The following is an 18,486-nucleotide window of genomic DNA, read 5'->3' as shown; positions in this document are numbered from 1 at the left end:
CAACGTCACGCGTCTTCCCAGAAGCTTTCACAACTCATTCAGCATGTATATATATATATATATATTGTAGATGAGTAAATGCTCTCGGAATACACAGTATTTTCTTCTGTGCACAGTTTTATAGAGGATCCAGCAAACGGTGAAGAATCTAAGGCGCCCGAATATAAGTGTATAAATATATATATATATGCATATGTATACGTGTATAGAGATACTATCCATGCACATGTGGTGCATCTGCCATCTGCACCTGTAACTACACATGGATATATATACATATATATATATATATATGTTCAGATAGATTTCTCATTAATTTGTGTCTCTGTAATCACATGATTTCTGGGAACGTGTTTCTGAGGTGCAGAGTGTCTCTGTTTTGACAAGTGCATGCAATGCTCGAAGAAAGAAGAGTGGAGCATGCAGTTGTGTCTGTTGGTGGCCACCGGGCACTGCGCGAGTTTCCGGTGTCACTGCAGCTCACCCCCTCCTCGAGAACGCTGGTTCGTCTTCCAAAAAACATTCCAGAGTTTTCAGCGAGAGTCGAACCACGGCACCATCTCGCTGTGACAGAGTTTCAGAGGAAAACTGCATGCCCCTCGCTGCATGCGACGAGGCAAAAAGGGGGGGGACGACATCGGAAAAGTGGAACAGAGACAGAGGAGGTGTGTCTAACGAGAAGCATGCAGAGGCACACAAAAGACGGCGTTTCAAAACGCGTGCAAGTGTACGAGCAGCAGTGAACAGCAGCGTTTCTGAAGCGCGCGGGATTAAGACGCAGATGCACCTGAGTACTCTGGGCGATAGTCGCTCTCGCTTTGTCTTTTGTTGTCTGGCGTTTCCCCCAAAGAAGGGTGAAACACAGTGGAACGACTGGGCGGCTGCGTCGTTTTCGGTCTCTAGGAGAGGACTTGCCCTTATATGCACCGCCCTATACGTTCAGCTTCTTTCCCCTCTCCCCGTTCTGTCAAATGTCTTCGGGGGAGAAGACGCAGACTACGGGAGAAGAGAAGAAGCCGCGACGAGGGAGCCACTATGGGTGCGAAGATCGCGAAACGCGCATCGGCCCCTGTGCATGCGAAGAAACAGTTCGTTTCCTCTTTCGCAGTGTGCGCGGAGAAAAACGAGTCGGAAAAACGGAAGGGCGTTCGCCTGAACAAAAGGTCGACGCGGCGGGCGGCGCACAGAGAGAACGGCGACGCACAAGAAACGCCACAAAAAACGATGCGCTGCATGCGCGGCACTCGCCGGCCTCCGCGCCGTGGCCTGGCCAAGTCGCAGCTGCGGTGGACGTACACCCGACAAACAGAAGGCCCTCTGCCTCACTTCAGAGGGCGGAAGAAGAGAGACGAGTGGATCCTCTCTCATCGCCGGCGTCTCGCTGGTCTTCGGCAGACACGGGAAGTCATTCAAAGGGGGAAAAGAAGAAGCGTCAGCCACACAGCATCTGCTTTTTCTCTCTCGAGCCTGTTGTCTTCTGAAAGGCAGAGTCCTCCACTCTTAAAACGATGCAGGTCTGCGCATCTGGAGAACGGCGCACACAACTTGGCGGTTGTGAATGCTTACAGACAGACGCACATGCAGATGTCTAAATATGCGCCTGTGGCAATGCAGGTACACTTGCGAGCAGACGCATGCATGCATGTAGACATGAATATCTCTAGGCATGCAGAAACGTATGTGCACTTGGTCTGTTTTCTTCGGCGAAGGCGTCTCCTGTGTGGTGGAAGTTTGATCACGAGATGGCTTGCATGCACTCCGCTTTGACGGTTGCGAGATGCGCCACGAAGTCATCGGCTGTGAAATGCATCACCTGAAAAAAAAAGCATTTGGTGACCCTCGTCCGCGTTGAAACGCTTCAGACTGCGACTGCGAGGAAACTTAGAGACCTATCACTCTCCTCACATCTCCCCCGCGTACAAGAACAAGCAGACTTCCATGTGTAGATCAGTCTAAAGAGACAGCCACACGTTCAGTCTCTCTCCACACAAACAGACGCATGCAAACGCATGCAAACACAAATACTGGAAGACAGTTCCTCTTGTAGCTAGCCAGCTAGCTGTGGATACATATAGATAGAGATATAGATATAGACAGATATAGATAGATAGAGATATAGACAGATACAGAATGGAGATAGACGGAAGCAGCTCCAGAAAGAAATAGAGAGAGACTGAGAGATCGAGGAAGATAGATATCGGAGTCACATGGAGACGACGTCCGCATTGATCCCCACATATATGTGTGTACATCTCGATCTCGACGTCGACGCAGGCACCGCAGAGACATGCATGCATGCACTCCAGCTACGATTTGACCGTGTTTTGCATGCACTCACAGGATCGGCGTCCCATCGTGCTGCGTAGCGTTGGTCGAAGAGGTGACTTGACACATAGACAGCGCCCGTACGCGAGGGGAGATAAAGCTTGACTGAATGCGGTCTGCTGTCTTTGCCGGAGAGAACTGGATGCAAGCTTCTGGCCGTGAGCCGTCCGAAGCCACCGAAACGCTCCTCGTCCGTGTCGAAAAGAAGCTGCATCTCGGGGCCGCTGTACATACAGCCGGTGTGGAAGCCTTCGTAGCTCTGACACCCAAGAGACAAAACGCAAGACAGACTGTGAAGACGACGCACAGAGAACCGAACGGACAGAATGAGACGAAAGGAAGAGAAAAGAGAAGAGAAGAAAAGGGGACAGAGGCAGAGAAAAGAGAAGAGAAGAAAAGGAAGAGCAGCGGCAAAGGGACGTCGCGAAGAGTGCGACGTCGACACGGGGAAGAGAGGCCCAGAGAGAGGCGCAGCTGGAGACAGCTGGAGACAAAAGGATGCAGAAGGAAAGCGGCAGACGCGGGACCAGGAGTCCGCAGAGACAGAAGAGAAGCGCCTCACTTGCGTCGGATGGAGGTTGATCGCCACGAGGCAGTCGCCGCGTTCGAGGACGACGACTTGTTCTTCCTCGCTGCATGTGACGACGAACAGGTGACGCGCGCTCTGGGAGCCAAAGACGTTTTCCCAGTGGCTCAAGAAGGCCTCGAAAAACTGAAAAAACAGCAGGGAAAGCTGCGGCGAGTCTCCAGACGCACAGGCCCTCCGAAAAAGAAGCGACAACTTCTATGCACTCACAAGTCAGTTGTACATGCACATCCAATTAACGATAGATACACATAAATTCATATATATATATATATATATATATGTATAAACATATATATATATGCATATGTGTGTGAGCATAAAACGCGGAAACAGACGGAGAAGCGAATACAGAGTTGCACACAGACAGAAGCATGGGAGAAACTATGGTGCGATGTGCAGAGAAAGAGGAAGGTAGACACCCGTCATGGCTAGACAAAGAATCTCAACTTACGCAGTGGCCACAGACAGAGACTTGCTGCCAATGAAGCACACACTGTTTTCGTACACGTCGGTGTCAACGGCGAGCGGATTTGAACAATCCTTTACATGCAAATACCCTGGAATTCGTAACTCGCAGATGTGCATGCATGCGTTGTCATTTGTACACGAGGTCTACTCAGCGTGCCCACCTCGCAGTGCTTGAACTTGAGGTGGACGTCGTCTGCAAGGTTCCACCGGCGGAAGTTCTTCGCTAAGGAGAAATGGTTTGCGGGACGCGGCAAGTCCACTTCGTCGGGATGAGCGAATTCGTTGCCCATGAAGCTCAGCCAGCCGTCAGCCACGACGAAGAGAAGGAGGCGCAGGGTGCGCCAGAGGGCCAAGCCATTCGCTACGTTCGGATCGTCGTCGAAGACGGCCATATGCGCATGCAAGGCCTGGCCAGCGGTTCACACAAAGCGAAAACTCCGAATGTCAAGGAAAGGCAACGCGGTCTCGCGACACAGCGACGCGATGACACAGAAGACAGAGAGAAGAAGACACATGAGAGAAGAAGACAGAGAGAAGAAGACACATGAGAGAAGAAGACAGAGAAGAGAGAGAATACAGAGGAGAGACAGAGGCGAGGAAGAAAGAAGATGGCAGCATTTTTTGGATGCGACGGCAAGCGAAGAAGACAGGGGAGATTCGAGAGGGTTGGCATACGCGCAGTTTGCACATGCGGAAATAACGATTTCCCATTTCGTTAGACAAGTGACGCCACGGAGGAGCTTTGGAATGAAAGTCTGCAGTTCTGCGAGTTCTTCACTTTGGTGTTGAACGTTCGAAATCGAAGAGCTGGGAAGCGGCGCGTGTACGTTTCCTTTGAAAAGAGAAGAGATGGCTGCAACTACGAAAGGAAAATGACTTTCCCGATCACAGACCAAGCGTTCAAGCGTTCAAGCGTTCAAGCGTTCCCGCGTTTGCTCGCATGTCACCGCCAGGAAGGAGCTATCGTCAACTGCGGAGGAGCGCCGAGAGTTTTCTTCTCTCTTCGGCTGGGCGTCTCTTCTCGCCTTCTCACAAGAGGGCGGCACCCGGAAGACGTCGCATCCTCCAACTGGGGAACTCAGCGCAGGCGCCTTGCGTTCGCAGGTCGTCGTTGCCCGCCCCGAAGAAGGCCGCGACGTCTTCTTCTCCGCATGTGTGTGTGTGTGTCTGTGGAGACACCCGGAAGCTGCGTTCCCTCGTCTTGCTCACCGGTCCGACGAGAGCGAGAGCCATCGTTGTGTCACCCTTTCGCGCGTTCGTGCAGTTCGGCGGCAAGTCGTGACGACAAGTCTGCTCGCAGTAGATCTCGGCCGTTTGTGTGGCGATGGAATCCCAGCTGAAACTGAACGCCGCCGTCACACGGCCTCGAGACCCCATCCACCGCGAGTGCTCAAAGTTCTTCAGAATCTCGCAGCAGCCCCATGCAATGCTCCCCGGCTCTGGATCCTGCACCGAAGTGAAGTTCCCAGACAACGCTCAAAGTCGACAGACAGAGACTCCGACACAGCTCCGAGACGCGAAATCGAAAATGGAAAACACCATTCTATGTACAGACAGAGGTATACACAAAAAAATAGAGAGATACATATGAGCAGAGATACAGCGATATACATATATATATAGATAGATATATATATGTATGTATATGTATGTAGTTGTAAACATACAGATTGAGAGATCCGCACATAGACAGAGAGATGGAGATAGATACAGAATGGTAGATATACATGGAGCTAGGTATTTTGAGAGATAGAAAGAGATAGATGTAGACAGAGAGATAGATATATGTAGCGGTAGATAGAGAGACGTGTGTAGAGAGTTGAGAAGAGATGCACGCGAACTCAGGAAGTCTCTCGACTCTCACCACCAAGTAGCCAGTGTGGTGTGGATTGACGAAGTCGCGAGGGCCTCCGCTGTTGGTGGCGACGACTGGCTTCCCAGAGCTCCACGCTTCGAGGACCACGATGCCGAACGGTTCGTTCCTCGACGGAACCACGACGGCGTCGCAGGACTTGAAAAGCGCATGCAGCACCGCTCCTCCTCTCTGGCCCACGAAGCGCACTGGAGAGAAAAAGACAACGGACGGTTCTCAGGCATTCGCGCCAGCGCCAGGCATGCCACGACGGCGGCAGAGAGAAGGAGAGAGCAGAGAGAATGGAGAAGAGAGAGAATCGAACAAAGGACGCAGAGCGACGGAGGGGAAGAGACGCGAGACACAGCCGGAGCGGAGAAGGACCGGGAGAAGGACACAGACGCAGACATAGACAAAGGAACAGAAGAAGAGAGACAGATTGAACGACGGAAAAGCATTCCTGAAAAGGCAACCAGAGAGAGAGCAAGAAGAGCCAACTGGCGAGCAAAGGTCACCCCCTTCGGGACTCTGAGAGGAGTGTTTGTGTCTCTGCAAGCAGACCTGCGTGGCCGACGTTGAGCTGTTTACACCGCTGGACCAGTTGTCCCATCATATGGCCGTCTCCAACAAAGACGAACTTCGCGTCGCTGCGGAATTTCAGGATGAACGGAATCGCCTCCAGAAGAAGGTCGGGACCCTTCTGGACCACCATCCGGCCTGACGGTGGGAGACGCAAGAGAATTGAAAAAAGAAGATCAAAGAAGCGCCGGAAGAGCGGAGACACGACGCAATACCATGTCTCCTGCATCGGACACTCGCCTGCAGCCGTTCGACAAAGACGACGGATGCCAAGCGGTTCACTAAACGCGAGAGGGGTATCTCCACGGAAAAAGACGCAGGCCGCTTGAATTCAAAGAGGTATGGCGAGACGCGAGCTGCGCAAGGAGTCTCTCTCGTGGTCTCTACTCGCCAGAATCGAAGCGTGGAAGTTCCTGTCACTTCTCCAGGACATGGTCAACGTGAGGATCTTTGCAACGGTCAGAACGAGAGAGGGAACAGAGAGGAAACCTAGATCCAGTGTACACAGAGGGGTGAACGACATCAACCACAAGAGGCCCTGCCAAACTCCCCAGGGAGCGCCGTCGAGTGTCTGTCAAGCCCCCGCGAGGATGGAGGGAGTGGTGCGGCGGTTTCCCTCCCATGTTCTGGCGTTCCTTGAAACGTCCATCCACGACAGTCGTTCCTGCACATCCAAGCGGATATGTTTCGCAGAGAGAACCGCCCAGCAGAAAAAAAGAGCTGCACTCCCATCCGAGTCGAGACCCGAGTCTCACGAGTCATCTCAGGCCGCAGACACGCGAGCGAACAAGTCTCACCGACGAACAGGAAGGTGGGGTCCATCGCAGGGATGCCGTACTGCGCCTTGACTTCGCCCGCGTCCACCTCGCCGTCGAATCGCTCGCACTGAATGCCGTTGTAAATCACTTTGATTTTCTCCGGGTGGATCCCGTACTGAGTCTGCACTTCCTGTGCGAGCACGCCGCTGACGCAGATGACGCGGTCGGCCATGTGACATGCCTCAGCTGCGGAGAGAGGCGGAAACGCGCGCAGGCGCGAAAGAGGAGAAGAAGCGGGTGGACAGGATGAAGCGGAGAAAGCGAAAAGTGGAAGACGAATGAAAGGCATACAAGAGAGAGAACGGTCGGCGAAGAAACGCGAGAAGGAAGAAAAAGGCGTGACCGAGGAAAAAAGACCAGCACAAGAAGAGAGACCAGCACAAGAGGAGAGACCGCGCGCGGCAGAGAGAGAGAGAGAAGGGCGGTAGAAGAAAACGAACGAAAAAAGTCGAATGAGAACCCACAAAAGAGGAAAGGAAAGCAACGCGTTCAGGAGTTTCCACGCGACCCAGGCTCACGCGTTCAAGAAGGGAAGCATCAGCAAATGCGGATCGAGAGATGTCGACTTGTCGAATCTCTCCATGTGTGGGTGTCTGTTTCTGCGTGCTCGACTCTTCCTTTCTACATTTGTTCCACTCTCTTCCGCCCCCGTCTTTCTCATCTTGCAGATGTTCTCTCTTTTCTGTCTAATCTATCTTTTTGTGACGTTCTCGTGTGTGGTTTCCCCACCTTCGATGTCGCGAATGCTCTTCGAAACTCCGCCGTAAGCGTTGTTTCCGCAGCGTCCGAATTCTGTCGAGTGCATTGTCATGACTGCCGTCCTGCCCTGGTGGAGAGAGACCGCATGCAAATTGTGTAAAACATGTTCTCGATCTCAGGGAGCTCTCTCGTTTTCGCCTCAGCACGGGGAGTCGACCCCGCTCTTTCTTTTCAAGTCGCTGCAACTGAAACGACTGAAACTGGAGGAAAACCGAATCGAGAGCGCGCCGATGAAACACAAGCCTGCCCGGAAGAGCTTTCCTCTCTGCGCCCCTTCCTCGCGCTTCGCCACACCCTCTCTCGTGGTCGAGAGAGAACCCACGACGTTCTCGAAGGCAAACGTCCCGCAAAAACGGAGCAAGTGCTCCGGACATTTACAAGCTAAATCACGACTTGCCCTTGGACTGAACGCGACCTCCTCGAAATTCCTGATTCCGCGAGGAGGCCTCTGTGCACGCTGATACTCATTTGTCTGAAACGCGAAACGGATACCTGTTTAGCTGGAGTGCAGATAAAAAGATATGCATATTACACTCGGTTTGGCGCCTGCAGCCGAATCTCACGCTCCGTCTTCCTGCTCGTTGTTCCTCCCTGTTCCCCACCTTCTTCTTCTTCTTCACTTCTTCCTGTCGCCTCTCTTCTCCCCGTTTCCTCTCGGTTTCTCTGGTTTCTCTTTGCTCGCTGTGGTCGGCTCACCAGCTGTTTGGCTCGAACCATTGCGCGGGCAGCGAGCCAATCGTGTGCATGGCAGATGTCGAAGGTTTCGCCTCTGGAGGCCTCGACTTGGAGGAGCCTTTGGACGAAGCTGTCGCACATGTTCCCCATTTCCTTCACGAAGTCTCTGTCGAGGTTGAAGGTGCACTGGTGATATGTGACGTCGAAGTGGACTGTCGTCACCGCCTCCATGCCGGTCGCGCGGACAAAAATATGCACCTCATGGCCCTGACGCGCCAACCCCGCCGCCAACTCCGTCACATGCGGCGCGACGCCTCCAACTGCATGCGTGTGCAGCGACTCCCATGAAAACAGAGCCACCGACAAAGGCCTGAAACGCAGAAACGCACCACGACGAACCTTCAGAACCCCCAAACACAAGAGAGAACCAGACAGAGAAGACGAAGAAGAAGCAAAAGACGACAGAGGAGAAGAGAAAGAAGAAGAGAAAGAGGAAGAGAAAGAAGAAGAAAAAGAAGAAGAGAAAGAAGAAGCGCGGAGAGTCCGGAACGTTCGAGCAAGTGGAGGTCGTTACCGTTTGCACCGTCGCGTTGTGTCTGCATCCTCGAATGCAGCAAGAACCTTCTCCGTGTTCGGCTTGCTGGCGACCGTCCACACCAGTTCGTTCAGGCGCCAGGAGCGGCCGCCGAGTTGCTGGAGTTGCGCGCGGAGTTTCTGCGCCCAGCCGCCTTCGTGGCGGAAGTCGAAGCCAAGCCCACCCGTGTCGACGCGCCGGCAGAGCGTCGGAAAAGCAGACCATTCGTTTGCGATCGACAGACGGCGCGGCGAGGGCAGCAGGGAAGCGAGAAGCGAGTTGGCGATGGAGAGGTAGAGGAGTGACGAGGCCTGCAGAGACCCTGGCTCGAAGTACGCCCCGTAGTCAAACGGATCGAAGCGTCGAGCTGTCCCGTGGTGCGTGTACAGCATCGAGGTGACGCCTTCGAATCGGAAGCCGTCCACGCTGTACACACGGAAAAGCGCGAGAAAACAAGAGGAACGCAGCAGATCAGACAGAGTCTCTTTCTTCCTGCCGCCTTCGCGTCTTCAAATCCTTTCCCCCCACTGGAGAAAAGATCGCCTTAACGTCGAGAGACCGCCTCGGTCTCGACCTCCCTCCTGGAGGACCCCGACAGTTGACCGTTTTTCGCTCTCCAGTTTCCCTGGCCCACGGTCGAAACTGTTTCTCGTCAGGCACGTTTGAAATGTAAAACGAATACGCGAGTCTCTCTCCAACTCATCGGGTCCATAGCGGCTGCGTCAAGGGCGCGCGCGGGACGGGATGTCGATTCTGCTACCTGCCAAGATGCATGTGTGAACTCGTGATTGGACCGTCCCCAGCAAGTGTTCGGACTTCGTCGAAGCGCCTTTCCAGCGACTGTGGGTTTTGGCGCGCGTTTCGCATTCGGGGGAGTTTTAGAGCTACCTTTCAAACTGCAGCTCAAAGGTGGAAGTCGCGTTTTTCCGCTAGTTTTTGCTATGACGTGATGAGTTCCTACGGAGACTCGACTTTCGACGCTATGGACTTTTCACCGGACACGCTGCTCCAAGACCCGGCGCCTCCACCCCGAAACCGTGAGGCGTTGTCGACCCAGACTTACTTGTAGACGTCGACGAAGAACTTGATGTTTGAGAGGAGATACCTGAGGACTTCGGTTTTTCCAAAGTCGAACAACTTCGCTTCCTGCCACTCCGCATTGGTGCCAGCGTCGCCATCCAAAAAGTAAGTCGACTCACAACCGTCCATGTTCCCGAGGCCCTCCAGAGCGTTCCGCGAGACATGTGAGTGGTAAATGGAGAGCAGAACTCTCAGACCGATTGCATGCGCGGAGTCGACGAGGCGGCGAAACTCCTCGGGAGTCCCGAAGCGGCTGCTCACCGCGAACGGGCTGGACACGTAGAATCCAAACGACGCGTAGTCTGCATGCTCAATGACGCCGTTGAGCTGAAAATGGGAGAGAAGGAAAAGGAAACCTCGACAAGAGGTGCAGAAAAGAGAAGCGACGCCTCGAACGCCGAAGCCCAGACGCCACAGGCAAGAAAGGAGACGCGAGCCACACACTCTAACGATAAACAAGGAAGACAAGAACACGCACCACTGACGCTCCTGTTTCTTCTCCTCTCCCTCGTTCTCTGTCTTCTTTTCCCCTTCTTCTGCCCTCTGTTTCCGTTTCCTCTTTCCTCTTGCGTCTTCTCTCCCGCTGCCGCTTCTCCTGACCAGCACTGTGTTGTAGCCGAGTCGTTTGATGCGCGGGAGGACGACGTCGACGAAGTCGGAGTAGGTCCCCAGTCGCTCTCCGCTGGGGTCGCTTGCCCCGATGTGGGCTTCGTAGACGCGAGGCGCGGCCTCCAGAGTCCCCGCGGTGGGGCTGGGGTGGCGGCAGACGTACTCCTCCTGCGAAGGCAAGAAATTCAGGTGCATGCAGAGAGAAAACTCCTACTGCCCTCAATGAGAGGAAGGCCCGCAAACGAGACGGAGGCGGACAAGCTGCACTCGAGCGGGAGACAGGGCGAGAACAAAGTTGCTGCCCGCGCCACGGCCACCCGGGATCTCTCAGGCTCTGAAGCAGACGACAGCCGAAGCAAAAATGAAGCGAGTGACGCAGGTTTCCAGTCTTTTACATCGCAACAAAACGACGGGGAGAGAAACGGAATACTGCTTGAGAAGAAGCAGAACTCTTCCTTACACCAATACGCAAACGCAAGCGTAAAAAACAGACGAATTCGTGCCTCTGTTCCGACGAGAAGAGGGCGGCGCTGAAAGAGCGTTTGAGTCTTCATGTGAGGTAAAACCCAGAGACGACCTCTCCGTTTCTGCAACACTGCGTTCGACGACAGAGACTCTCACTTCGCGCGGCGGCTTCCAAATGACGGCGTTGAATAACTTGGACGCCTCGCCTTTCCATGTGACAGTCGCCCAGGCAGGCACACGGTCAAAGTCTTCTCCGTTCGCAGAAACCACTCGAACTCGCACGCGCGATCTGAAGCAAGCAACGAGAACGTCGCGGAACGACGGTGTCTGTGCACCTGAGAGAAGACCTGCTGAGAGACACCGTGAACGCGCACCGACTCAGAGAGAAAGACGAAAAAGCAAGATAGAGAGTCCGACGGAGACAAAAACGCAGGGGGGGGGGAAGAGACGGGAAGAGACAGAGCGGGCCGGACCAATAGCTCTCCAGTGACGAGGCGACAGACTGCGAAACGGAAGAGGCGCAGCAGAACGGGAGAGCGTCTGTCGCCGGGTGAAGAAGAGAAGCAAGGGCAGAAGCCGAAGTGACGCGTGTCTCCGCGGTCAGAGAGAGTGCGAACAGACGGTGTAAACTCACCGATGGGGGAGCGCCCAAGAGCCGTCGGCGTGGTCTGGAATAAAGAGACTCCAGACGCCTCCTTCTTGCGTGCGTTTGTCTCCTTCAGCAGACCCTCTCTCTGTCGCGACCTCCGAGTCGAGCCCAAGTTCAGTCTCGAAGAAGAAGGGAGAGGCGTCGCGCGGCTCACGCTGCAGAGGGTGCGACGTTCGATTCCACTCGTTGAAATCTCCAAAGAGAAATACTTGCGACGCATGCGGCAGCCACTCTCGATAGGACCAGCCTCCAGGGCGCCTAGAAAAAGGATGTCCACAAGTGCATACATTTGGATCTCCGTAAACTTGGCTGCTGAATCGCATGCTCGTCTCGGTTTTGGTGCAACCCCAACCGATGTGCAGACGCAGCGCCACGGCGCCACACACACAGACACACTGAGGTGGCGATGAATATCGACGTATAGATAAAAAAAACACAGATAAAAATGCAAAGGTAAACGGAGAGAGAGACACCGATACAGGATCAGATAGGTAGATAGATACAAGCGTTATTCAGATGTATATGTGTACAGACAGACGACAGATCTAAGTCGACAGAAGGGTCGCGGACCTCCCCATGGACCCTGTGAGGACAAGCGTGTATGTCTGTGAAAAGGTTGACGCACGGACAGTGAGTGCCCTGTGGAGATTGCGACACTGGCGACTCTTCCTTCCTCTGCCTTCGCGGCGGTGTCCGCCACCAGAGCACTTTTTTCATGCAAACGTCTCTATAGAAACAACCAAGTCGTTTCCGTAGACCCCGCCCCCCTCCCTCCCCGAAACGGACAGAGTCCTCGGCCTTCCTCGCTCGAAGAAAAACGGAGAGGTAAATAACTGTGGCCAACGGGGCCTCCGCGCGTACCCTCTGTCTGCTTCGACTCTCTGGAATCCAAAGACCTTGTGGCCGCTCGCAAAGGTCTCGAGGCTTCCAAACTTCCTTGTAATGCTTTCAATCACGCGACGGAGATGGCCGAAGCGATGCTGCAGCTGGTCCACCACATCCCGCAGCCGCGGATCCTCCTGAACGACGGCGCTCCCGTCCAACTGCGTCGACCAGTCGAACGTGTCACGCCGGGGACCCGCGGCCTGCTCCTGAGGAGGCACAAACGGCGTCGGCTGAAGCGCAAAACGCAAAAGGGACTTGCAAACAAAAATATACAACGGTATACATACATATATATTTATGAATATATGTATACATCCATTCGTGCGTGTGTATACACAGAGACGTGGTACACATAGAAAGAATTACACATGCACAGACACATATGTGCATTTACATATATATATATATATATATATGTATATATATGTATGTATATATGTATATACATGTCCGTGTATGTGCGGATGATTAGACACACCTCCTGTGAGTGAGGAGAAACGTCGAGGACCGCAGGAGCGCAGGCGCCTGTGATCTCACGGCGCGAATGAGCGACGCCGTGGAAAAGCCTCGACGTCAGAGAGCCGGAGACACAGAGGCTCTGCAACGCTGCCTGGAACCCCGCCCACTCGGAGCTCTCGAGCGCATGCTTCATCTCGTCGGAGCTGAAAAAAACGACACAGAAAAGGAGCGTACAGAAGTGGACAGGTGAACACGGGAGACGAAGAGGGGGAAGAAAGAGGAAGTGGAAAGGACACTAGACAGAGGCACCGAAAAAGACAGAAGGCACCCAGCGCCTCCTGGAAGGTTGCCATTGGTCGGGATTGGCCACTGCATGCACCATCTCGTCGGAGCTAACAGGCAAAAAAAGAAAGAAGCAAAGAGTCGTGCCAAAGAGACGGAGTCGATCTGTTTGTCCTACGTTTTGAAGTGGAAGTAGAGAAACAACTTGGGCGTTGTTTCGCGTGACTCGCCCTCGGATGACTGTCCACCCAGGTCCTTCTCTTTCGGAGCTTCCAGCAGTGCAACGACACTCGCCTCCACCGTCTTCTGGGTTCTCTCTGTCCCAGACGTCTCTGCCTGAGTCTCGTCTCTCTGCAAGCACAACAAACGCGGGATGAACACGGTCTTTGCCAGAGTTCCTCCTTCTTTTTTGTCTCCAACGAATTCCACTGAAATGTAGAAACAGTCCTGCACGCAACTGCACTTCTCCTTGAACAGATTTAAAAGTCCCGACCCGCAAAAGACTCATCCATGCGTTGTTTTCGCTCTGAGAGCTCGCTCGGCGACGTCCCAAATATAAACAGAAAGGTCCTGCGACCCTGAGACTAGCGAACCAGGAAGGAGACAGCTGTCTGTCAAGGCTTCTAGGCGTCCACAGTGTTCGAGCGAAAGCAAAGCGCGGGTGGTGAAGCTGAACGGGAAGAAGTTGATGCTTGCGAGGCTTTCACCACCTCCCTCCGAGAGGGAATCTTTTACAAATCAACTCTCAAGTCCTCTCCCGGGTCGCCGCTCGTACCTCCTCTGGTCTGCCTCCAACACAGCTGAAGAGGCCTCCGTAGGCGAAGTCGTGGAGAAGATCCTGCAGCAGCGCTTCAGCGGTGATTCCCGAATTTTGCGTCTTTTTGCGGCCCTGCTTCGTGCAAAAGTCTGCGTTGTCCAAAGCGACGCTCGCCTCGTCTTCCTTCTCTTCCTCCTCCGTCTGTCTCTTCTCTCCTCCCGCGAAGTTCAGCTCTCCCTGCGTTCCCTCGGCTTCGCGGATCCTCGCCTCCTGTACGTACACCGCAGTGCCGTCGAGGACGCCCGGCAGGAGGGCGCCAGCGACGAGCACGCGGAACTTTCGCACGCGGTCGTCTAGGTTGTCGCTGCCGTCTCTCTTCGCTTCTTCTCCCGCGAAAAAGTCTTCTTCGTCCTCCTGCGAGACCGACGGACGCGGCGCAGTCTTCCGCTCCTCCGAGCGAGAGGTCCCCGGAGCCGGGGACCCGTCGGTCTGGCGCGCAGCCGTCCGATGTCTGTACAGCCGGTGCTCGAGGTGGGAAGCGAGGGCGTTGAGCTGGCCGGGCAGAGCGACGGCGGCGGAGCTTCTCGCGGCGTCGACGCGGGCCGCGACCGCAGCGGCGGCTTCTGCGTGCGACAGAGCAGAGTGGGGAGAAAAGTTCTCGCTGTAACTTTCGCCGAGAGGCAGCGAGAGAGTCGAGGGCGAGACTGCCGTGGACACCGTCACCTCGACAGCCTCGCTGCGGCTCTTGCCGCTCTTGGGAGAAGACAGCGAAACGCTGTCTGGATAGTGAAGGCTGTGAGGGATGGGAGGAAACGTTTCTCGGAAACCGCCCTCCACAATGCGATACAGGCAGCGAGTCGCTTCTTTCTCGGAGCCTGGCGTCAGAGACGTTGACAAAGAAGGCACCGAGAGGCGATGCTCGGAAGCGGAACTCAAAGGCGACTCCTCCCGAAGCAGCTGCAACTGCGTTCCTCTGACGGCGCGCGTGAACTCCAGGAAACTCTCCACGAGGATGCCTTGGTCTCTCTGGAAACAGACACCAGTGAAATAAAGGTGGTGGCATTCACAACGAAAGCCAACAGCAAGAAGTGAACAGAAAGGTTAAGCCGAAAAGAAACTGCGTCTGCGGACCCGCTACATCTCAGACGGTTCAGCCAGAGAAGCAGGCCCTCTCATCCATTTCTTTGCTTCAAACAAAGTGCTCGTAAAGTTCTTTCTAGAAGAAAGGATACTGGCTGCTCGGTGCCTAACGCCCACCCACTGCTTCACTCTTCAACTTTCTTCCGCCATTCTACATCGTTTTACCACGGGGAGTTAAAACAGAACATCAAGTTCTGTGGAGCTCCCTAACGTGTCGTTCAGTGGTGGGGTTCGGGACAAAGACAAACAGGGTCGGCTTAAAAGCGAGTTTTGTCCTGGAGAAAAGAATTTCCTGTATGTACACCTGCGTCCTTTTCTGCTGGGAATTCATGTGGATGTGTGGGCACATGTTTATTCGTAAAAACGTCCAGATCCATAGACGAAACAGATCCGCAGAGAAACGGAGACCACGGATCTGCGGACAAAAGTGCGTATTTAGACATCTGGAATTGCAGGATCTGTGCATCTCTGGCGAGGCCTTCTCGACAGATGAACAGATCTCGGCGATGCATTCTATCGGAACGAAAACGGGACTCGCAGGGATAGCCTATACCCGCGGAGACACCTGGAGAGCCACCAGGAGAAGGCGGCAGTCGACAGCGAGAGGAGACGCCTGGAGACACCCCGCTGGTGTGCATTTCGAATCGACCTCCGACACTGTGGGACGCGAAAGGCTTCACTCGCTCTGCAGCTTCGCAGGGTGCGTTTACCTCGAAGACAGTCACGTCTGTCGCGTAGGCCGTTTCCACTGAGCTGCAGTCCGGAGGCGAGAAGCGAAGAAAGGAGCAGCTCGGGCATTTGGTGATGTACTGCTGTCTTTCTTGGAAAGGATCTCCGTTCAAGTGCGAGCTCTCAGCCACCCCGCCAGGGGGAGACAGCTCCGAAGTCGGAAGAGCCATGGGGAGTCTCGCCAGAGTGGTAGGCGACCAGCAAAGAGAGAGACACGAAAAACGAGACCCGGAGACAGAGAGAGACCGGCACAGCCTGTGAAGGAAGGAGTCCGCAGACGGATGCGAGGAGAAAACGGACCTGCACAAGTGTCTTTGTGTCCGGTTTCACGCTTCTCGCGGGAGAAAAGCGCGGGGTACAAAGCAAAGAAAAAGAACGAAGGAACCGAGAAACGGGCGGAGCAGCCGCGTCGTCGTCAAACAGTGGGAAGGGTCTCCCTCATGCAGAGGAGGAAGCAGCTCGAGAATCCGAACAGAAGAGGGACGTCGAAAGCGAAGTCTCTATATCAGCTCGCGATCACGCGTGATGGCTGCAATCCTTCTTCGCTTTGGCCCTCGAGGTGCCTTTCGTGTCTGAGGCGACAGCAGAAGCTCCAGGCGCACAAAACGCGCTTCAACGTTCTCCTGCTGCTTCTCAAGGGGAGTCAGTGAAAAGGAGCCTGGGTTGCCGGGGAGACGAGACGTAAGGCGGGTGGACCGGGAAAACGTCGCGTTTCTCCCGGATGTCTTGGCAGACACAGAGGCGGTCGGAGAGAGGACAAGGAAAAAATGCGGCCTCGAAAGTGTGGAAAAATTCGGGAATCAGTGCGACTTCGAAAATCCCGGGCAGTCCATTCTGGCCGCCACGAAGTCAGGTGTGTGTACATCTCAGGTTCACGCCGAGTTTCCGGAGACCGAGTTGCGCTTTGCAAAGGTGTGTGGCCGCGGAGAATCGCCGGTATTTGTTCAGCCGGAGAGCTGAAACTCGGGACCGCCGTCGGCGGTGTCCTTCTCTCTCTGTCGAAGACGGACGGGTCTTGCTTTCAGCGTTTCTTGCAGGCGAAAATGGGTACGCTCGAGGCGAGTTCTGCAGGTTGAGCGCGCGCGTTTCTTCAACGCGAGACGGGACAGCGGCAGATGTCAGCGCAGCACACAGGCGGAGAAAGAAGTCACTCACAGAAAGTGGGCAAAAGGAGTCGCAGATGAAAGACGTGAACGCAGACAACGTGCTCAGCAACCGGCGAGTCGCCAGATACTCCCGAAAAAGCAGGCGCAAAGGTCAGGAGTTTTTTGCCAGAAAACGCAGGCTCGGGCTACGCGAGCTTGGATGCTGGTAGCAGAGAAACCGAGATCGCGCGGAAGCAGCCCAACGATGAGAACGCTTGGCGGCGATACTTCCCCCGGGATCTGTACAAAAACGTGCTTTTTCTGCAGTCTCTTTTGACGGAAAAAGCCACCACCTCCTTTTCAGCCTTGCGCCTGACTGTGTGCTCCCGCGTCTTCGGTACGCGCACATCTATTTCCAGATGTAGCTGTTGTGCGTCGCTCTGCCTGGTAGAGGTCAAAAACCGCAGCCCGACTTTCTCCATTCTGTCTCGCGCCGGTTCTCCTCCAACCTACCGTTTTGCTCTGCAAAGGGCGCGCTGCCTTTGACTCGCGGCGTTCCACTCACTTGCGCCCCTGCTGCTTCTCACCCTCGAAAAGAAACCGCAAAAAAGGAGACAGGCGAGGTACCCGTTAGCACCCCCGGGACGACGTGCAGGGGCCGCCCAACCTCTTATCCGAACATGCAAGTCAGACCCGAAGCCGCAGACACTTTCTGTGGAGCGCATCTACACGCAAACTCCCTTTCCGCGCCCCACATGTGCTTGTTAAAATGTCGAGAGAAACAGCGAACGCCTCTTACACGAGACTGGCAGGCAAAAAGACGAGGATCGCGTGCTTCAGACGAGATCCCCTCCATGCCTAGAACATGGAGACAATTTGGGGAAACCTGGACGTGGTTGCACGTTGAAATTCAGACTTTTCGCTGTCTTTTCAGTACAGTAGTGGGGTGGTGGTGCCCAGCAACTGTGGAGAACTTCGTTGTCCGCATCTCTCAACTGGAGTTCAACAGCGATCTACACTGACTCACACCCACACGCACTCACACACAGCAAGAAGTGTACCGTTTCCCGGGAGAGGGAATCGTGTACACGAGAACCGTCGGTTCAGTGCTGCGAAGGTGTCGGGTCGCGTGGCTGTGTCCTTCCAGTCGCAGGTTCTGTCGCTGTTTCCGCAGAAGAACGCAGAATCAACTGGTGCGTTGCGCACTTTGGCGAATCCTAAGGTGGTGTCTGTTCCGCGAGACGCGGCTGAGCGCGGCGGGGGAGTTTTCTGTGGACGGAAGACTGGTCTAGAGTGTGGAAGTATGTATCGATCTGTCGGCACCTGTGTTCCCTCCTCAAGTGTGTAGAATTCGCGAGTCCAAGTTGATACATCCGAGACTGCTGGTCCGATGTCGGTTGAGAAACAGAACCACGCGCAGAGGTCCTCACCGCTTTAAACTGTTCGCCGTCTTGAAATCAGGGAAAGACACGAAAAAGCGAAGGCTAACGGTGCCTGTGTGACAAAGCCACTCGCCGCGGAAGGCACAAACAGAACAGAGGGAAATCAATATTTCATTGAAGGTGACATGAAACAAGCAAGCGCGTTCTTTTTTGGCGTCGAAAAACTAGCCACCTTTATGGAACAGAAGAAAGCAGTCCTGCACATCTTTTCTGGACGTGAAAAAACGTTTGAAAGCGTCGAAATCATGTGCACGTCAAAGTACAA

General features: G+C 54.4%; 1 protein-coding gene across 1 annotated transcript; it reads right to left on the bottom strand.

Moving 5' to 3' along the window:
* Positions 1-504: 504 nt before the first annotated feature.
* Positions 505-17,942, bottom strand: TGME49_209960 (glycosyltransferase). The gene is made up of 20 exons (XM_002369704.2): positions 15,676-17,942; positions 13,844-14,851; positions 13,247-13,419; positions 12,806-12,989; positions 12,304-12,557; positions 11,428-11,700; positions 10,950-11,082; positions 10,320-10,496; positions 9,703-10,046; positions 8,640-9,065; positions 8,087-8,435; positions 7,361-7,457; positions 6,611-6,817; positions 5,796-5,951; positions 5,247-5,443; positions 4,592-4,828; positions 3,544-3,789; positions 2,888-3,037; positions 2,339-2,584; positions 505-1,813 (listed from the first exon to the last, which is right to left on the bottom strand). The coding sequence occupies exons 1-20, from the start codon at positions 15,862-15,864 to the stop codon at positions 1,736-1,738; spliced, it is 5,124 nt and encodes a 1,707-aa protein (XP_002369745.1). The 5' UTR covers positions 15,865-17,942; the 3' UTR covers positions 505-1,735.
* Between the last annotated feature and the right edge of the window lie 544 nt (positions 17,943-18,486).

Source organism: Toxoplasma gondii, chromosome Ib, assembly GCF_000006565.2.
Source record: "Toxoplasma gondii ME49 chromosome Ib, whole genome shotgun sequence".
Lineage (NCBI taxonomy): Eukaryota > Apicomplexa > Conoidasida > Eucoccidiorida > Sarcocystidae > Toxoplasma > Toxoplasma gondii.
Note: the sequence above shows the minus strand (reverse complement) of the source record. Positions and strands in the feature narration are given on the sequence as shown.